General features: G+C 39.0%; 1 protein-coding gene across 6 annotated transcripts in view; it reads left to right on the forward strand.

Annotated features, from left to right (window-relative positions):
• Window positions 1–3,229, forward strand: part of LOC132379575 (serine/threonine-protein kinase 32C) — a 271,167-nt gene extending 267,938 nt beyond the window's left edge. For 5 of the 6 annotated variants that reach the window (XM_059947643.1, XM_059947641.1, XM_059947644.1 and 2 more), the window contains one exon: window positions 1,564–3,229. In XM_059947643.1, the coding sequence (XP_059803626.1) occupies window positions 1,564–1,696 (133 nt within the window). In that variant the 3' untranslated portion in view covers window positions 1,697–3,229. The remainder of the gene's footprint in view (window positions 1–1,563) is intronic. The other variant, XM_059947645.1, reaches the window with a different exon arrangement.
• Window positions 3,230–17,093: the final 13,864 nt, after the last annotated feature.

Raw genomic sequence — 17,093 nt, forward strand, 5'->3', positions numbered from 1 at the left:
GGATGGAGGAGCAACACCCCATATCCTGTCTGGTCAGCCTTTAACCTTATGGCACGAACACTGATGTTTCTAACTTCTAGTAATTTCTCCCCTTCCCTCCCACCCCACTTCTCTGTCTTTCTTAATCCTCATTCTGGTTACCCCTTCTCTTCTCACCTGCCTATCAACTCCCTCTGCCCCCTCTATTTTTCCTCCATGGTCCACTGTTCTCCCTTATCAGATTTCTTCTTCTCCACTCACCCCCCCCCCAACTTCTCCCACCTATCACCTCCCAGCTTCTTATTTCATCCCCTGTCCCACAGCTACCCATCTTCCCGCAAACCTAGTCTCACCTATCACTTGTGAGCTTGTTCTGTTTCCTTTCTCCTGCCCCACCAAACACACACCACCTTATTTTGGCCTCTGCCCCCTTCCTTTCCAGTCCTGATTAATGACCTCAGCCCAAAACTTTATTCCATAAAGGCTGCCTGACTTGCTGAGTTCCTCCAGCATTTTCTATATGTGGCTGCTATTTTAAATATTTTGGAGGAGGGTGCATTTGATGGGGGGGGGGATTCAAATTTGGTCAGTTTATTTTTATTACTGAATTTGTTTGAAATCTTGAAATGCCAAGTCATTAGTGATATCGTTACTTGATGTTTTTAAGCAACAGCAACAGCCATTGTCGAGAATTGTACCACGGTATATTTTATTTTGTGTTTGCATTAAATTAGTTTCTTTCACTTCAAAATATCTTAGCGTTTCACACAATTAAATATCTGTTCAAGTGCAATGAGTACTGTTAGTGATATATGTTGGTGCTGATGTTTTCAAATCCCCCCAGAGGAGAATCTATGTACAACCATTGGTAAAGTCATAAAAAATTAGCTTATCTATCAGTTTTTATTATCACTGCCATTTCATTGTAATCTCTCGCAATTAACAAGCAAATTACAGAAGTTATCTCTGCTGGATTCATGGAATAATTGATTTTGTCTCACAGTGTAGGACCATCTATTCATATAATCTTAATACTTTTGTTGGCCAAATACAAAACACAAGCTCAACTTGCAGTTTGACTGCTTACCTTCAAATTTTGTTCAGGGCACAAGAACTAAATAGTATAGTCTCAGAAATCCTTATCAGGTGAACTTTTATAGCAAACTGGTCATATATGTAACCGAGTCACAGGAAGGTCTGATTAGAGAAGGGATGTATGTTGTAAAAAAGAAGTAAGTGGAAGTAATGGTAATTTATAGCGAGAGATATTCTAGCAACAAATTTTAGTTTCTGTTTTGACTTGACCTCAGAAATGGAAATGCTGTACAAATTTCACTGGGCAGAATCTTCAAGCACCCTTCTGGTCATTGGTGTGCTTGACTACTGAATGTTTGTGTACTATATCTACATAAAAATTGTTTCATTGTGTGTTAATGCATTTAAAATTATAAGACTGCCTATCATATCTGTAAAGCTACACAAGTCTGTTTTTTTATCATTCCAGCATTGTTAGAAATGTCCCATGTTATAGGCTGACTGTGCTAAATATTTCCGTTATCTCCCCCATTTTAAAACTACACCTAGGTTGAAAAAGAGGCCAGAGGAACCATCAAGCTCCATATCAAAGACTGAGGAAAAGCCAGAAGCAATTGCGGAAGATGAAAGTGGAAACCTGCGCATATGTAGTTCAGTGTGTTCTTCAACAAGCAGTAGCTAGGACTGATCTAGCTGCTTGTTCCATCTGTCTTAATGTTTCTCAGGCTGCTTCACTGAGCTAACAAGCTTAACAAAGTTTTCAACAGCATTTGGGGTGGGTGGGTGGGGGGGAACAATCCATGGAACAATCTCTGGATATCCAGTGAAAACTAAAACACATTGCCTAGTGAATTGACCGTGTTTCACGTAAAGCACTGGAAAATGAAGAGGTTGATTCTCTTAAGAACTGAATGGTAGATATTTTCTATGCAACCATATAATGGCACATCATGTCATCAATTTAATAGAATGTTGAATGTCTAAAACAAGTTAAATCTGTATTTCTTCTTTAGTTTTCTGTGCTTTGTTAATGTCTTGCTATTAATATGTGAAAATCTTTACATGCAATGGTCCTTATTAATCAATCAATCTTCATAGACATTTGACATAAATCAGTTTAATTTACAATCATTTTATTAGAACAAAAGAAGTTCGAAACTATTGTTGAATGAAATTATCATACAATAGGAATAATTACATTTGTTTTTATCGCTTCAGGATCTTTCATACAGGGTGGGAGGGGAATTATGGATTGAACAATTTTATGTGTAAATAGTGACAGCATTGTTGTGTTTCCACAGTTTTATGTGGAGAGCTTTGATAGGAAAAAAGTATTATTAAACCAAATTTTCATACGGAAGCTTACACTATTTCCAAAAAAATGTTTCAAATGTGCAGGCACAACTAATGGGCAAGGAGGCCAAAGCTTTTATAGCACTGACATTTTCATTTATTACATGCAATGAGCTATATGTCTTTTAACATATTACTAAATCGCTTCAAATGATAATAGTATTAAATTTGTTAAATCTAGTGTACACTTTCAATTTAAATAACATGCAGCTTTATGAGCTACAAAAATCTATTAGCTAAGTAGGAAAAATTAATACGGTATGCTTAACTGATATTTGGTATTACAGCTGCTTTTATGATAGGTAACAATAAGCAGTTTTTAAAATGAAAAAAAGAGAACCTCAGAGCTTTGAAGAGCCAGGTGGAAATTTCAGTCATTGAAGTTTGCAAAAGTACTTGATGCACTGGTACTACATTTTTGTATGCTCTGGTTTTACATGAATTCTTTTTAAGATAACAGATCAACACAGAGCGATTGAAAATTGCCGACGCAGGAATGTAGTCATGAATGCTGGTGTTCATGTACAAACTTTGCTGATCGCAATGTCTGCCTTGGGATGTCAGTATATGGCTCAATTTACTTGAAAATACCTGTCAGAAATAATTGCATTTTAAGAAACCTACTATATGTCTTCAAATGTTATTTATGTATTTTTGTTGCATGGATAATACATTGTTTTGGACTGAATCTTGGACCTCGAAAATATGTGCAATGTAAAGGAACTCTTCAAGAAAGGGTTGTATCTCTGTAGTACTGAGATGTTGAATTTTTAATATTTAAAGACATGGCGCATGATCCAGTTTCTTGCTGTATTGGGAAATAAACACTTGGAAATAAATTTGTTCTTGTACATAACAGTAATTGAACTTTACCGATTTATTTCACATAACTGCAAGAAGTTAAAAATATTACTTGAATGGCTGAGCTTTATACAGTATGCTTACTCATCCTAATCAAATAAAATATAAACTGATCATTTCAGAAACCAAAATCTTCCTTAAAATAGTGATAATTTGGATCTGTCCATGAGAATTACTATAACTTGGTTTCTTTTTCCAATAGTGGGGGGCCCAAGGCCAGAGAGGCTTTTAGATCAGAGATAAGGAGAAATTTCTTTAACCAGAGGGTAGTGAATCTGTGGAATCTGTTGCTATGGGTGGCTGTGGAGGCCAAGTCATTGAGTATATTTAAAGTGGATGTTGTTAAGTTCTTGATTAGTATGAGTGTCAAAGGTTACAGGGAAAAGGCAGGAGAATGTGGTTCAAGTCAGCCAAGATGGAACAGTGGAGCAGGCTCAAGTGGTCAGTGATCTAATTCTTCTCCAATGTCTTATGATCTTTTTCTCAAAATAATTATTCAGTGTGCCTACATATTTGAAAACAATTTCATTAAACTGATTCTCCCCAAAGTAATTTCTCTCAATTGGTGTCTTTCACTAGAGCCAGTCATTTCTGCCCTTTCCAGGAGAAAAAAATTCTAGCTCTTCAGACATATATCGAGTGATGACCATGTTTGATGTAAGTGAGACACTGATTCAGCCAGACCAGTTGCCTGAAAAGCAGGAAAATGGATACAAGTTAGATCCCTCAATGCATGTTTTTTAAAAAGATCATTTTTATTTGTATTGAAGCCGTACTCTCTGTGTGCTGTGAATTGACTAATCTGCTAAAAGAAATTAAAATGTAATATTTTAATGTATTAATAGATCTCCTATTACCAGGTATGATGTATCCCATAATTTTCTCACAATAACTCTGGACAAGCTCCTAAATCTCACATGGTACAGCATCTGGAAATAAATACCAGTTAGAGGTAACAATAGTGTAGACTAGCTTTTAACCAGTCGAAAAACTGATAAGCTCAAAAGATTTCCCCATGCTTTAGTTTCCTGAAGAAGAATCCAGTCCTTTGGCAAAAATGGGTAGCCATAGACAGGTTGCATAATTTGTTCATGCATCTTTGTTAAGTAGTATGTTGGAAATATGCAGATACTGCTCTCGAGGTTTCATGTACAGTTGAAATTGTAAAATTTAACTTAATATGAGATAATGTTAATAGCCTACTGGAAACCTGCTTCAAAAGTGGAAATTATTAGTCAAGAGCAGTTGTATGAATCAGATGTAAGAAGAAACAGCAATAATAATGGTCATTATAAAGGTTAATAGAAGTAAAAAGGTTTTTAAAAATTGAAATAGATGTGAAATTCCTCACTCCCATAATCAAAACATTCATATCTGTGATCATTCTCAAAGCTTGAAGTTCAAAAGTTTAAAGTAAATTTATTATCAAAGTACGTGTATGTCACCATATACTACCCTGAGACTAATTTTCTTACTCTAGAAATCTCCAAAGTCTCACATGGTCTGGAAATACAATACCTGTTACAGGTAATTCACATTAAATAGAAAGAAACATGATAGAACCAATGATAAACCACACACAACAGAGGCAGACAAACAACCAGTGTGCAAAACTTAACAGTCTGCAAATACATACAGAAAAAATAACAAATAAATAAGTAATACATATCGAAAATGTGAGCTGTCGAGCCCTTAAAAGTGAGTTGACAGGTTGGCGAATCAATTCGCTGTTGGGGGTGATCAAAGTTATCCCCTTTGGTTCAAGAACCTAAAGATTGAGGAGCAATAGCTGTTTCTGAACCTGGTAGTGTCGGACTTGAGGCTTCTTATTTCCTTACAGCAGTGGGAAGAGCACATACCCCGGATGGTGGGGTTCCTGTGACAGTGTTCTTTAATGGTAGTGAGAGCTTTACCCACGATGGACCGGGCTGAATCCACTATTTTTATAGATCGTTTTTCCATTCAAGAGCATTGGTGTTTCCAATCAGTCGTGTACTCTCCACCGTGTATCGACAGAAGTTGGTCAAAGTTTTAGATGACGTGCCAACAGTTCACATAAACTTCTAAGAAAGCAGAGGCTCTGTTTTGGCAAAGGTACTCAGGATCCTTGTCAAGTAATTGTTATGTAGGTGCTTGAGAATCTAACCAGGAGCCTGGGAAACAGATCCCAATAAGTTTACTAAATAGAGCATAAGAAACACCCCCCAACATTTTCAAAAGGACTGTAGTTAGTCAGACTCTGGAGTGCTCAAAGGAATGCAGGAAATAGCATGTGGTGAACTACATCTACCTGTCTGGACACACCCCCCCCCCCCACTGACTGCTCCTGTGGCTCCTCCCACTGACCGTGGTTCCTCCCACTGACCCGGGTATAAAGGTGATTGGGGCCTGAGCCCTGCCCTCAGTCTCCAGGATGTAGTGTGGTGGTCAATTGCTGCTTGTTCTTTCTTCCAGTCAATAAAAGCCTATAACTCGCCTCACATCTCAGAGAGTTATTGACGGTGCATCATGAACTACATATACCCGTCTGGACACGCCCCCTGCTGACTGCTCCTGTGGCTCCTCCCACAGACCCCTGTATAAAAGCAATTGGAGGCACTGCTCCTCCCCTCAGTCTCCAGGATGTTGTGTGGTGGGCTCTTGCTGCCGACTGTGCTTTCTTCCAGCTAATAAAAGCCTATCTCGACTCACATCTCCGAGAGTTATTGATGGTGCATCATAGCATTAGTGAGTTTACAAAGGAAACAGGCTCTGATGTGATCATAGGGAGTATGGGAAACAGGGCCCCACTGAATTAAAAAGAAGCAGTGGAAATTGACCCCAGTGTGTTTTAAGGCAATGTGTGAATCATGGCCCTGGTGTCTGTAAAAGGGGCATAGTGAGTTTAAAGGGAGTGAGGGGAATTAGGCAGCATGGGAGAAGGACCTGGTATGATTAGAGGAAAAGAGGCCCTGGTGAACTTAAAAGGAAATGAATTTAAAGGGAGCACAAGGAACCAGGGCCATAGTGTGTTTGAAGTGAGCATGAAAAACAGGCAATATATATATTCAGAAAGGAGCACAGAAAGCAGGGCCCTGGTGAGTTCAGTGAGATGTGAGGCTCCTGTGAGTTTAAAAGTAACAGGGAAAAGGAACCTAACCTCTTTACAGTGTAGGGAATAGGGTGTTTGTGAATGTAAAGGAAACATAGGAAATGTAGTGGGTTCAAGGACAGGTGGAAAACAGAAACCAATGAATGTAAAGGAAGATGCGAAATGGCACCACAGTGAGACAGCATTGAACTATTAGGATTCCCAAAAAATGGGGGAGCAGGTTATCAAGAGTTGGCTGATCTGACATTCACAAGAAGCACTGCAGTCACATTGCTCTTATCCACATTGGAACTGTGTACACCAATTGGTTTTTCACTTCATAATCATGGTATCCTGCAGGGTTCAGAGTTCTTTTCATGTTATATGTCAATGACTTGGATGATGGAATTGATGGCTTTGTGGCCAAGTTTGAAAATGATATAAAGATAGGTGGAGGGGCATGTAGTATTGAGGAAACGGGGGATCTGCAGAAGGGCTTAGACAGATTAAAAGAATGGGCAAAGAAGTGGCAGATGGAACACAGTGTAGTGAAGTGCAGTGAAGTTCACTGAGGAAATAAAGGCATCTTGTTATTACAGAAGTCACACATTAAGACATCTTTAGAACTATAATTAGGTAGACCTTAACACATTTGTTAATCTTCTGGTGTATCTTACTGAAAATTTTGGAGGTGGAATTGACTTGGCCAGCTGTCTGCCACTTTAATTGGTAGCTAATACCATAAGTGACATTTATATTCTGGTCACAGAATGAAATGAACGTAGCTGCTAATATAGTGAACGATGGATATGGAAACACTAATTAGATGAGTGGCTTCCATGCAAACATAAGCTGCTACACTACATGGTGGGTGTTAATCACAATATTAGGCATAGTTTAATCCATGATCTGTTAGGATGTTAGACAGGAAATTGTTCAAAACTATTTTGTTCTTCTAAAAGCAAAAATTTGAAATGCAAGCAGGAAATGCTCAGCAGTTCAGTCAGCATCTATGGAGAGAGAAACAAAGTTTCAGGTTAAAGACTTTTCACGAGAATCAGGTTACTGAGTATTTCCAGCAATTATTGACTTGTTTATTTTGTTCCCAAAGCTGTGATAAAATGCAATACTTAAACTTAACCTGCAAGTCTGCTGGGGTCTTCTGTAGTGTCTAGCATTCCTGATGTGGCCTCCTCTACATTGGTGAGAACCAAGCACCTCCACCCCATCTGCCAAAATCAGAACTTCCTGGTGGGCAAACATTTTAATTCCGATTCCCATTCCTGTTCTGTCATGTTGGTCCATTGCCCCCACTCTTGTTACAGTGAAGCCGCCCTCGGGGTGGAGGAGCAACACCTTATATTCCATGCCTCCAACCTGATGGTATGAATATCAATTTCTCCTTCCAGGAAAAAAAATCCTTCCCTCTCCCCTCTCCCCTCTTCTTCTATTCTCCACTCTGGCCTATTACATCTTCTCACCTGCTTATCACCTCCCCCGGGTCTCCACCTGCTTCCCTTTCTCCTATGGTCCAATCTTCTCTCATATCAGATTCTTCTTTCTCCTGGCCTTACCTATGTGGTCTCACTTATCACCTTCTAACTATCCTTCATCCCCTCAGTCCACCTTTTTATTCTGGCGTCTTTCCCCTTAACTTTCAGTCCTGAAGAAGGTTCTTGGCCCAAAGTGTCGACTGTTTAGTTATTTTCATAGATGCTGCCTGACCTGCGGTGTTGCTCCAGCACTTTGTGTGTTACTTCAGTATTCATTGTAATTTCAAGCAGTAAGTAACTGTCATTTTTATCATTTGTGTGAATAATTAGACTTAACAAATATAGAATCATGGCATTTTTGTAGAACATTAGGTGCCCTTTCGGCCCCCACATCTAGGATGACTTGTATCTGATCATCAAACCTCATCCTGCACTCTATCTATGTACCATCCACTCTTTTAGCCTCCTGACTGTGTATCAGGTGGGTTTTTTGCCACTTTCCTAATATAGGACTTTCTCCAACTATTCCACTAAGACTCATAATTCATTATCTCAACAAATTGCAGGATATTCCAGGTCATAGCTACTGTTTGAATCAAAACCCTTTCCTTGTTTCTCCCTTGAACCTTTTGCCCAAAGTTTTAGATCTTCATCCCCTGGATTTGAGTTATTTATGTGTCAACAGTTTCCTGGTATTAGTCAGTACACTTCCATCAAATTTCACATCAAACTTCTTTACTCCAAGAACAACCATACCTTCTGCAGGGTAACTTTAGTGTTGACATATCTCAGCCATGAAGCCATTTCAGTAAGTTCTTTCTTCACCATGACAAGGGTTGTCACCTCCTTTCTATAGTTAGGTGAACAGGTCACAGCTAATGTATTGTGACCTTATCCAAAGCAGTCTTTATGCTACTCCTTAGACATCTAATATTCCACTTGCTTTGCTACCAACACATTCAATGGGCCATGCCACTCAAAGATCCTTGTACATTTACACCCAAGCTTCCATGTCCTTTTACGTCTCTTGGAATAGCAGATATTGTCAATCTTTATTCTTTAAGGAACTGAATACAAAATAAGGAAGTTATGCTTTAGTTATGCAGGATATTGCTAAGATCATGTCCGAAATACAGTATGTCATTTTGATTGTCTTAATTAAGGAAGGATAGAACATAATACAGCACAGGAAGAAGTTTTTCAGCATGCCATGTCTGCACTAATTATGGTGCCAATCTCTCTAAACCCATCTCTCTGCAAGTGGTCTGTGTCCCTTAATTCCGTGCCTGTTTACATGTCTAACTATCTTGAACATTGCTGTCTGCTTCTCGCACCTCCCCAGTGGCATATTTCAAGCGCTTTGATTTCTCTGTGTAAAATAAAAATCAGATTGAATGTCACTGGCAGATGTCGTGAAATTTGTTGTCTTTATGGCAGAGGTACAATGCAATGCATAATAATCGAGAAAAAACTGTAATTTACATTATACATATAATTAAGTTAAATAAGGAGTACAAAAATGAAAATTTAGAAAAACACCATGGGTTCAATGTCAATTCAGAAATCAGATGGCAGAGGGAAAGAGGCTGCTCCTGACTCATTGAATGTGTACCTTCAGGTTCCTGTTCCTCCTCCCTGCTGGTAGTAATGAGAAGAGAGCATGCCCCGGGTGATGAGGGTCCTTAGCAAAGGATATCACCTATTTGAGGCATTATTCCTTGAAGATGCCCTGGATACTACTGAGGCTAATGCCCATGATGGAGCTGACTAAGTTTACAACTCTCTGCAGCTTATTGCAATCATGTACTGTACAGTAGCATTCCCTCCACCCCCAAATACTTGCCTCACACATCTCCTTTAAACTTTTCCCCTCTCACCTATGCTCTCATTGACATTTCCACACTGAGAAAGGAGGTTCCATCTACCCCATCTATGCCTCTTATTACTTTCTATGTATATATCATGTTGTCTCTCAGCCTTTGATGCTATAGAGAAAACAACTGTAATTTGTCCAGCACGAGAAAATCTGCAGATGCTGGAAATTCAAGCAACACACACAAAATGCTGCTGCGTTCCACCAGCATTTTGTGTGTGAAATTTGTCCAGCCTTGACATAGCTTATACACAATAATCCAGTCAATATCCTGCTGAGCCTCCTCTGCACCTTCTCCAAGTTCTCTACATCCTTTCTAGAGCGTGGCAACTAGAACTACACAGAGTACAGTATTCCAAAAGTGGCTTAAACAAAGTTCTGTTCGGCTGAAGCATGACTTATTAACTTATATAGTTAATGCCCCAATTGATGAAAGGAAAAAGTATCCATCCTATTTACTGTCCTATTTACTGGGCACTTTCAGGGAGCTATGGATTTCCAACCCCAATATCTTTCTGTACATTAACAGTTCGGACACTTAATATGCAGCTCAGAGAAGGCTTATTAGAATAATACATAAGATGAGCAGTTTGTCATCAGAGGGAAGGTTCTTCACTAGCAAGCCCCAGTTAATAGGGATTAGTTACATCCCCTCTGCACTCACCATGCACCACAAGGCTAAGGTCTTAGCTCTCTGTTTTACTGACTTTATACCTATGATTGTCTGACTAATTACAGCTCCAATGCCATATTTAAGCCTACTGATGACACCACTGTTGTTGGCCAAATCAACAAAGATGGTATGACAAGAATCACCTCTTGTAATTATGATCAGGGAGGCACAGAGAGAGAATTTGTAGTTACCAAAAAGTACCTTTATTGTCTCATGAACTTACACAACCAATAACTGTGTAAGTTATTTTAACTAAGTTTTCTAGACCTTCCATGAACAGTCAAAGAACAGAAAAGATATTACCAGTTAAAACAGAGTTTCTGCTGCTGGCCATATGTTCCTCATAGTCCCATTTTGAATTTCCACCTGTCCATGGGGCACCTCATATTGGTTTCCTACGGAGTAACTGCCACCAGCACACTTGAAGTGTCAGTTTTATATCCATTTCTTACCAATTCAAATATTGCATTCCGGTGTCATTGGCTACAGGTTATGTGACTGACCTTTAACACCTTTCTATTGGCTCTGCTCCAGGTCAGCACCCATTTATTGCCCTCTTCTTGGCAAGTGACAATTGGTAATGTATGACTCCTTGTTCTCAATTAGCAACCAGATTGAATCACACAGATTAGTATTCACAAACCTGCATATTATGTCGAACCAAAGAACACCTCACAAATAACTTTTTATTTGGAAGTAATCCCTAATTCAGCAGATTACCCAAGACATCATCATGTTGACTTTAAAATGCTGATGAAGCCAAGCCACTGACACACAAAATGGAGAGCACAATCTCTTCGTAAAATGGCAGCTTCCACCTCCTCCTCCATGGTAAGAGCAAAAGCAATTGGTTCATCTGTTTCCACTGTCCTCGATTCATTTGAATTCACTGATTTGCAGACTGTAGTTCTTTCTAGCCAATAGTGCTGATGAACTGGCATATAGGAGTACAATTGATAACCTGTTTGAATGGTGCCACAACAACCTCTCAATGTCAGCAAAACCAAAGGGCTTATTATCAACTACAGGAGAAAGAAGCTGGAGGTCGTTAGTCAGTCCTCATTAATTCCTTTCTATTTTATTTCTTTATTTTCCTGTAAATGTCTGCAGAAAAATGAATGAAGATAATCTGTGGTAACATATACATAATTTGATAATAAATTTACTTTGAACTTTGAAAAATTGGACAGGCTGGGCTGGTACCCGCTGAAGTCTAGAAACATGAGAGGACTTTTGATGGAAGTATAAGATTCTAGAGCTTCTTAACAAACTAGAGAAAGAGTGAGTGTTTCCCCTCAGAAGAGATTGAGGTGATTATTTTCTTTTCTGGCAGCAGGTTGCAAGTTTTAGGACTTTTTTGAAAGCAAAACCATTTTAAGGAAGGCATGGGTATAAGCTGGCAGTGAGAGGTTACCATTGTTACTTGATAATTCAGAATTGAGGTTGTAGTCAGTTCAGTTGTGATCATATAAAAAGATGGAACAAGCATGAGGACTTGGTGGCCTACCACACCCCTTCCTTGTATGTTTGTAGCTTCATATTTCTGCTGAAGTATACCATTTCACAGATATGCATTGGGCTTTCTAGGTGAGCAAGTAGCCTTCAACTGGTGCATACTATCAACTATGCTACCAGCCTCAAAGGTTACTCAGTTCACTGCAGTACCATCACCCACCTCCCAACAATATGCGGTGATTGTCCTTCAGTCCTTCAATGCAAGTGTTATCTCATCATCGTTTATGATACAAGCCTCATCGCCATCATCCATCATGTTACCCACTTGGTTGTTTCTAAGGGAAGATGATACAAAGTGAGAAGAAAGAACTACAGTGAAGCCAATATGCTTGGTTGTTTTCAGTCTCCTTCATACATAGGGTTCTTCCAGCTCACAATGTTTGTCCAACCCTCTAACCCTTATCTATGTCAATCCCATTTACCAGCACTTGGTCTGAAGCCTTCTAACCTTACCAATTTTTGTACTCATCTAGATATTTCTTAACTGTTGTTAGAATCTTTGCCTCTTGAAAAATCAATTTTTAGCAGGAAAGGGCTTTTCTGATTAGTTCAAACAAAAAATTACTATTCCCAATTTTCCTTGTCTGATTCCTCTTTCCTTTCATCCTGTAAATTCTTGATTTAGAAGGTACAGTAGGTGTAAGCACACAAGTTATAAATCTACCACAATCTAATACAGTTCCCTCTTTATTTCAAATACCAATCAACCAGAGACCTGTCAGATAGTAGTAAAAGAGGGAAAAGACAGTGAAGATGAAGGGATATTGTCCACTTTATGACTTTGTTAACAGCTAAGATTTTTGTCATCATGTATATCAAAGATGGGAGTAGAAGTCAAATCCCTATAGTCATCAGGCATGGGGGAATAGGCAAGGAACAGGGGAATCAAGATGGCTTCTCTCAGCAATGCAAAGAAGAGGTGGACTCTGTTGGGTGAAGCCACAAAAGAACGTGATGAATACACATAGCAACTCCTTGGTGGACCAGAAAGCTTCTCGGGGATTTGCATTCTAGGAACACAAAGGGATCCACTAACTTCGCACGAAGCCTGGAATATGAAGTTTTCAACAAGGAATAGCTGGTCATCTCTTTCAGTAGACTTGTGGAACACCTGACTACTGAAGTCACACAGTCTATTGAAGCAAAAGACATTTTCCATTAATGATAAGACTGGAAAAAGCTTACTCTGTTCTCATTTTAGCTCTAGATCCCCAATGTTCAAAGAGCCTTCAATATTTAAACTGATGACCAATCTTAGACTAGATTCATGCAGTTTGAAATTATGGCATATACACCTGCTAAATGCTCATATGAAAAAACTGAGCATCTTTAAAATAGAATGACTTTCTGATAAATACCAGCAAGCTGTGGTAACTTGGTGCAATGTGTATTGGACAATCAATTTCTTTAAAAGTAATCATAGCAATTTACTTTCCCTTCTATTTAAATGAAACATTACTTGATTTCACAACGTTCTTGCAGGTTGTTCAAAATAGATGTGGAAGCTTTGCCAAGTCAAGGTACTGCTTGTCTCCAATCAGAACAAATCTTACACAGAATCATTACCCAAAGAAAAATAGCAGCTGAAGCTTGTGAGCTTCTTAAGGACTTAATTATTCCTCCAGGCTTGTTTTGCTGTCATGGCAAAAAAAAAACATCTTTACGTGGAGGTCAAATATCTTTCAGCATGATAAAGATTTTCTCTCCATTAATCAATGGAACATTACCCAATTAGTCACAGACCCCAATTTACTGCATTTCCATGACAAATTTTAAAACATTAGTGATTCCAGAATTAGGATGATTAATTGTGGAGTTATCGCTAGAGTGAGAGAACTGACCAGTTGAAACATTCAAATAGATTAAAGTGGATTGAGTAATGAAATGTGTCCAGTAGTACCCTCCTGTGTTTTTTCAATCATGCAGCAAAATACTTTTTATTATTTCATGAGTTTTCCAAATAAACTGAAAATTGATTTAATATGTTGCATAGAATCACAGAGAAATATAGCATAAAATAGGCCATTCTGCCCAACTTGTTCATGCCAGCCAAGATGGCCATCTGAGCTAATCTCATTTGCCTCATTTGATCCCTCTCCATTTAAACCTTTCCTGTCCATACCTGTCCAAATTTCTTTTAGAAGTCATTATTTTACTTGCCTCAACTATGACCTCGAGAAGTTTGTTCCATATCCACCCCACTGTTTGCTTGACAAAGTTGTCTCACAGGTGTGTTTTAAACCTTGCTTCTTTCACCTCAAAGCTATGCCCTCTAGTTTTTGTTTCTCAGTACCTGGAAAAAAATACAACATGCGTTCAACCTAGCACCATCTCTTGTGACTTTATACGTTTCTATAAGGTCACGCCTTGGTCTCCTACAGTCTAACGAATAAAGTCCTAGCCTTTCCATTCTTTCCCTATAATTTGGACCCTTGAGTCCTAGCAACAGACTTATGAATCTCCTCTGCACTTTTTCAGCTTAATAGTGTCTTTTCTATAACAGGTTGACCACAATATTCCAGGTGCAGCCTCACCAATGTCTTGTACAACTGTAACATAATATCCCCACTCCTATATTTAGTGCCGTGACTGATGAAGGCTAGTGGGCCAAATGTCTTCACTACCCTGTCTACCATAACAGTACTTTCAGGGAACTATGTTCCTGTAGTCTCATGTCTTTCCTTTTTATGACTTTCCCCAGGGCCCATACAGTTCACCATGAGAGTCCTACCCTTGTTTGACTTCCCAGAATGCAACACCTCACACTCAGCATGGTTTCCATGGCCCACTTACCTAGTAGGTATCAAGTCCTCTTGGAATTTTTTGTAATCCTCTTTACTGTGCATGACACCATTTATTTTAGCAAAAGCTACAAACTTACTAACTGTGCCTTGTATATTCTCATCCATATTGATTATATAAATAACAAACAACAATGGGCCCACCACCATTCCTTGTGACACACTACTTCTCACAGGCCGCCAGTCTAAAAAAACAACCTCTTCTCATCAGACTCTGCTTCCTGCTTAGTAATCATTCTCTTACACGAGTACAGAATGTAATTATCAGACAAACCATCATTTGAGTTAGGTTACAATATTGTGAGGCCTCACAGTTGCAGTCACTTGGGTTCAATTTTGTCGGTATGGTGTTTGTATGTTCTCCCTGTGACCGCGTGAGTTTCCTCAGGGTGCTCTGGTTTCTTTCCACATCCTAAAAACAGGCTGATTGAATGGAAGTTGTTGATAACGACACACAGAAATAGATTTACCGTGTCTTCGTGTTAATCCCAGCACATACCTTGTATCAATAAGCAACGAATACAGCAGTGAGAGATTTGTGCAGACTAAGAATATTAAAGGAAATAGAGATCATCTTGATTTCATGAGATAAATTCATGCTTTGAGAGAATGTTTTGCAAAATGAGAGAGCACATGTTTTGTTAAAACTCAAATGAAAAGTAATCAATTTTTCTCATTCTTACTTCAAGTAAATATGCAACGATATCTCAATGCTAGATTATCACCACCTACTGGTGACTTTATCACAGACATTAATTTGTCATCTTTCACTTACAGTGCAATCTAAACAGTATAAATTTGTGGAATTAATTGTTTGTGAAAATGCACAGTACTGCCTTAACTTTGTTCAAGCTATAGTCTACAAAATGCAGGTATGATATAGAGATGCCAAGTTTTCTGTAATAACAAGATTTATTATAATGAACTGGGTCCCAGGGCTGGAACTAGGATTGGCTGCAAGCGATAAATTCCATGAGGGAATTGAAGTTATTTAACCTTGTTATTTTGAAAAAAAACTTGAACAAGTGTGGCACTAAGGAGATGACCCCAATCAGCTTCAAGAAATTCTATCTTAACAAAAGAAGTAAGCTGAATTTTATCATTTCAGTTGCCTCATTTGTAGCCTGCTTGAGTCCAGATGTGTCTGCCAGCCACAACCATGACAGAAGATATGGCAAATATGTTTTGTATTGTTGTTTACAAATCACAAACCCCTGACTTCCCTCTTCCATGAGCCTGCACATAAGTAGCTTGAGTTCAAGTATGTGCTTTCACCTTGAAAGCATTTGAATACCCTATTGTTTTCTAAAAAGACAATGGAAACATAAGTGATCTCCTTCATCTGCCAGTGGGAGGCGGAAACAAGTACTGACAAAGGAATACATGGTCAAGTGTTGATGAAGAATTAACATCTTTTCAGGGGCAACTTAATGAAAGGAATGCAGGGAAGAATTCAGCTTCTCTCTTTGTTAGAATAGAATTTCTTGAAGCTGGTTGGGTTAATGTCTGTACTCTGGACATGATAATTAAACCTTGTCAATCCAGCTGACAGTACTTTTTCTCCTCTGCTGTCGATATTCAGGACATAAATCCCATTGACTTTTCTGATAGGATGACATAGCACCAGCATTATGTGGTGAGGTGTGTTATGATAATATTAACTCTCTATTGAGTAGTGGGATAGCCTATCAGCAAATCACAGCAATCCTTCAGATAGCATAGAAGTCTTTACGATATCTAGTCAACCACGGCTTTGAGCAGCAATTCTTGCAGTGGGGCTCAGGGCATTTCTGGATTTGAACAATTCATCAATGTCAGATATACCTTCATGTCAGGTGCATTGGTCGGAGTGGGAGCATTGATTAGAGCTTTTACCTTCTCTTGAACTGGATGTACTCCCTCAGTGTTGATGCCACTTCATTTGCCAAGAAAACATAAACTACACTCTAAAGGTAGACCTGCCTTTTCCAGTCTGCTTATTTTTTTTTCCACCTTTCCCAGGTGTTTGTCTGTCAAGCATTCTTAAAAAAGACAGAATGTGCATAGCAAACGTAAGACCATAAGACATAGGAGCAGAATGAGGCCATTTGGCCCATTAGGTCTTCTCTGCTGTTCCAACATAGCTGATCCATCACAAACCCACTTTCCTGCCTTCTCTACATTACCTTTGACACCCTTTCTAATCAAGTACCTATCAATCTCTGCCTTAATTATACCCAATGACTTGGCCTCCACGACCGTCTGTGGCAATGAATTCCACAGATTCACCACTCTCTGAATAAAGAAGTTCCTCCTCCTCTCAGTCCTAAGCGGACATCCCTCTATTCTATGCCTTCTGGTCCGAAACACCCCCACTATCGGAAACCTCCTCTCCACAACCACTCTATCTAAGCCTTTCAATGTTCAATAGGTTTCAAAGAGATCCCCCTCATTCTTCTAA

Source organism: Hypanus sabinus, chromosome 22 (genome assembly GCF_030144855.1).
Source record: "Hypanus sabinus isolate sHypSab1 chromosome 22, sHypSab1.hap1, whole genome shotgun sequence".
Classification (NCBI taxonomy): Eukaryota; Metazoa; Chordata; class Chondrichthyes; order Myliobatiformes; family Dasyatidae; genus Hypanus; species Hypanus sabinus.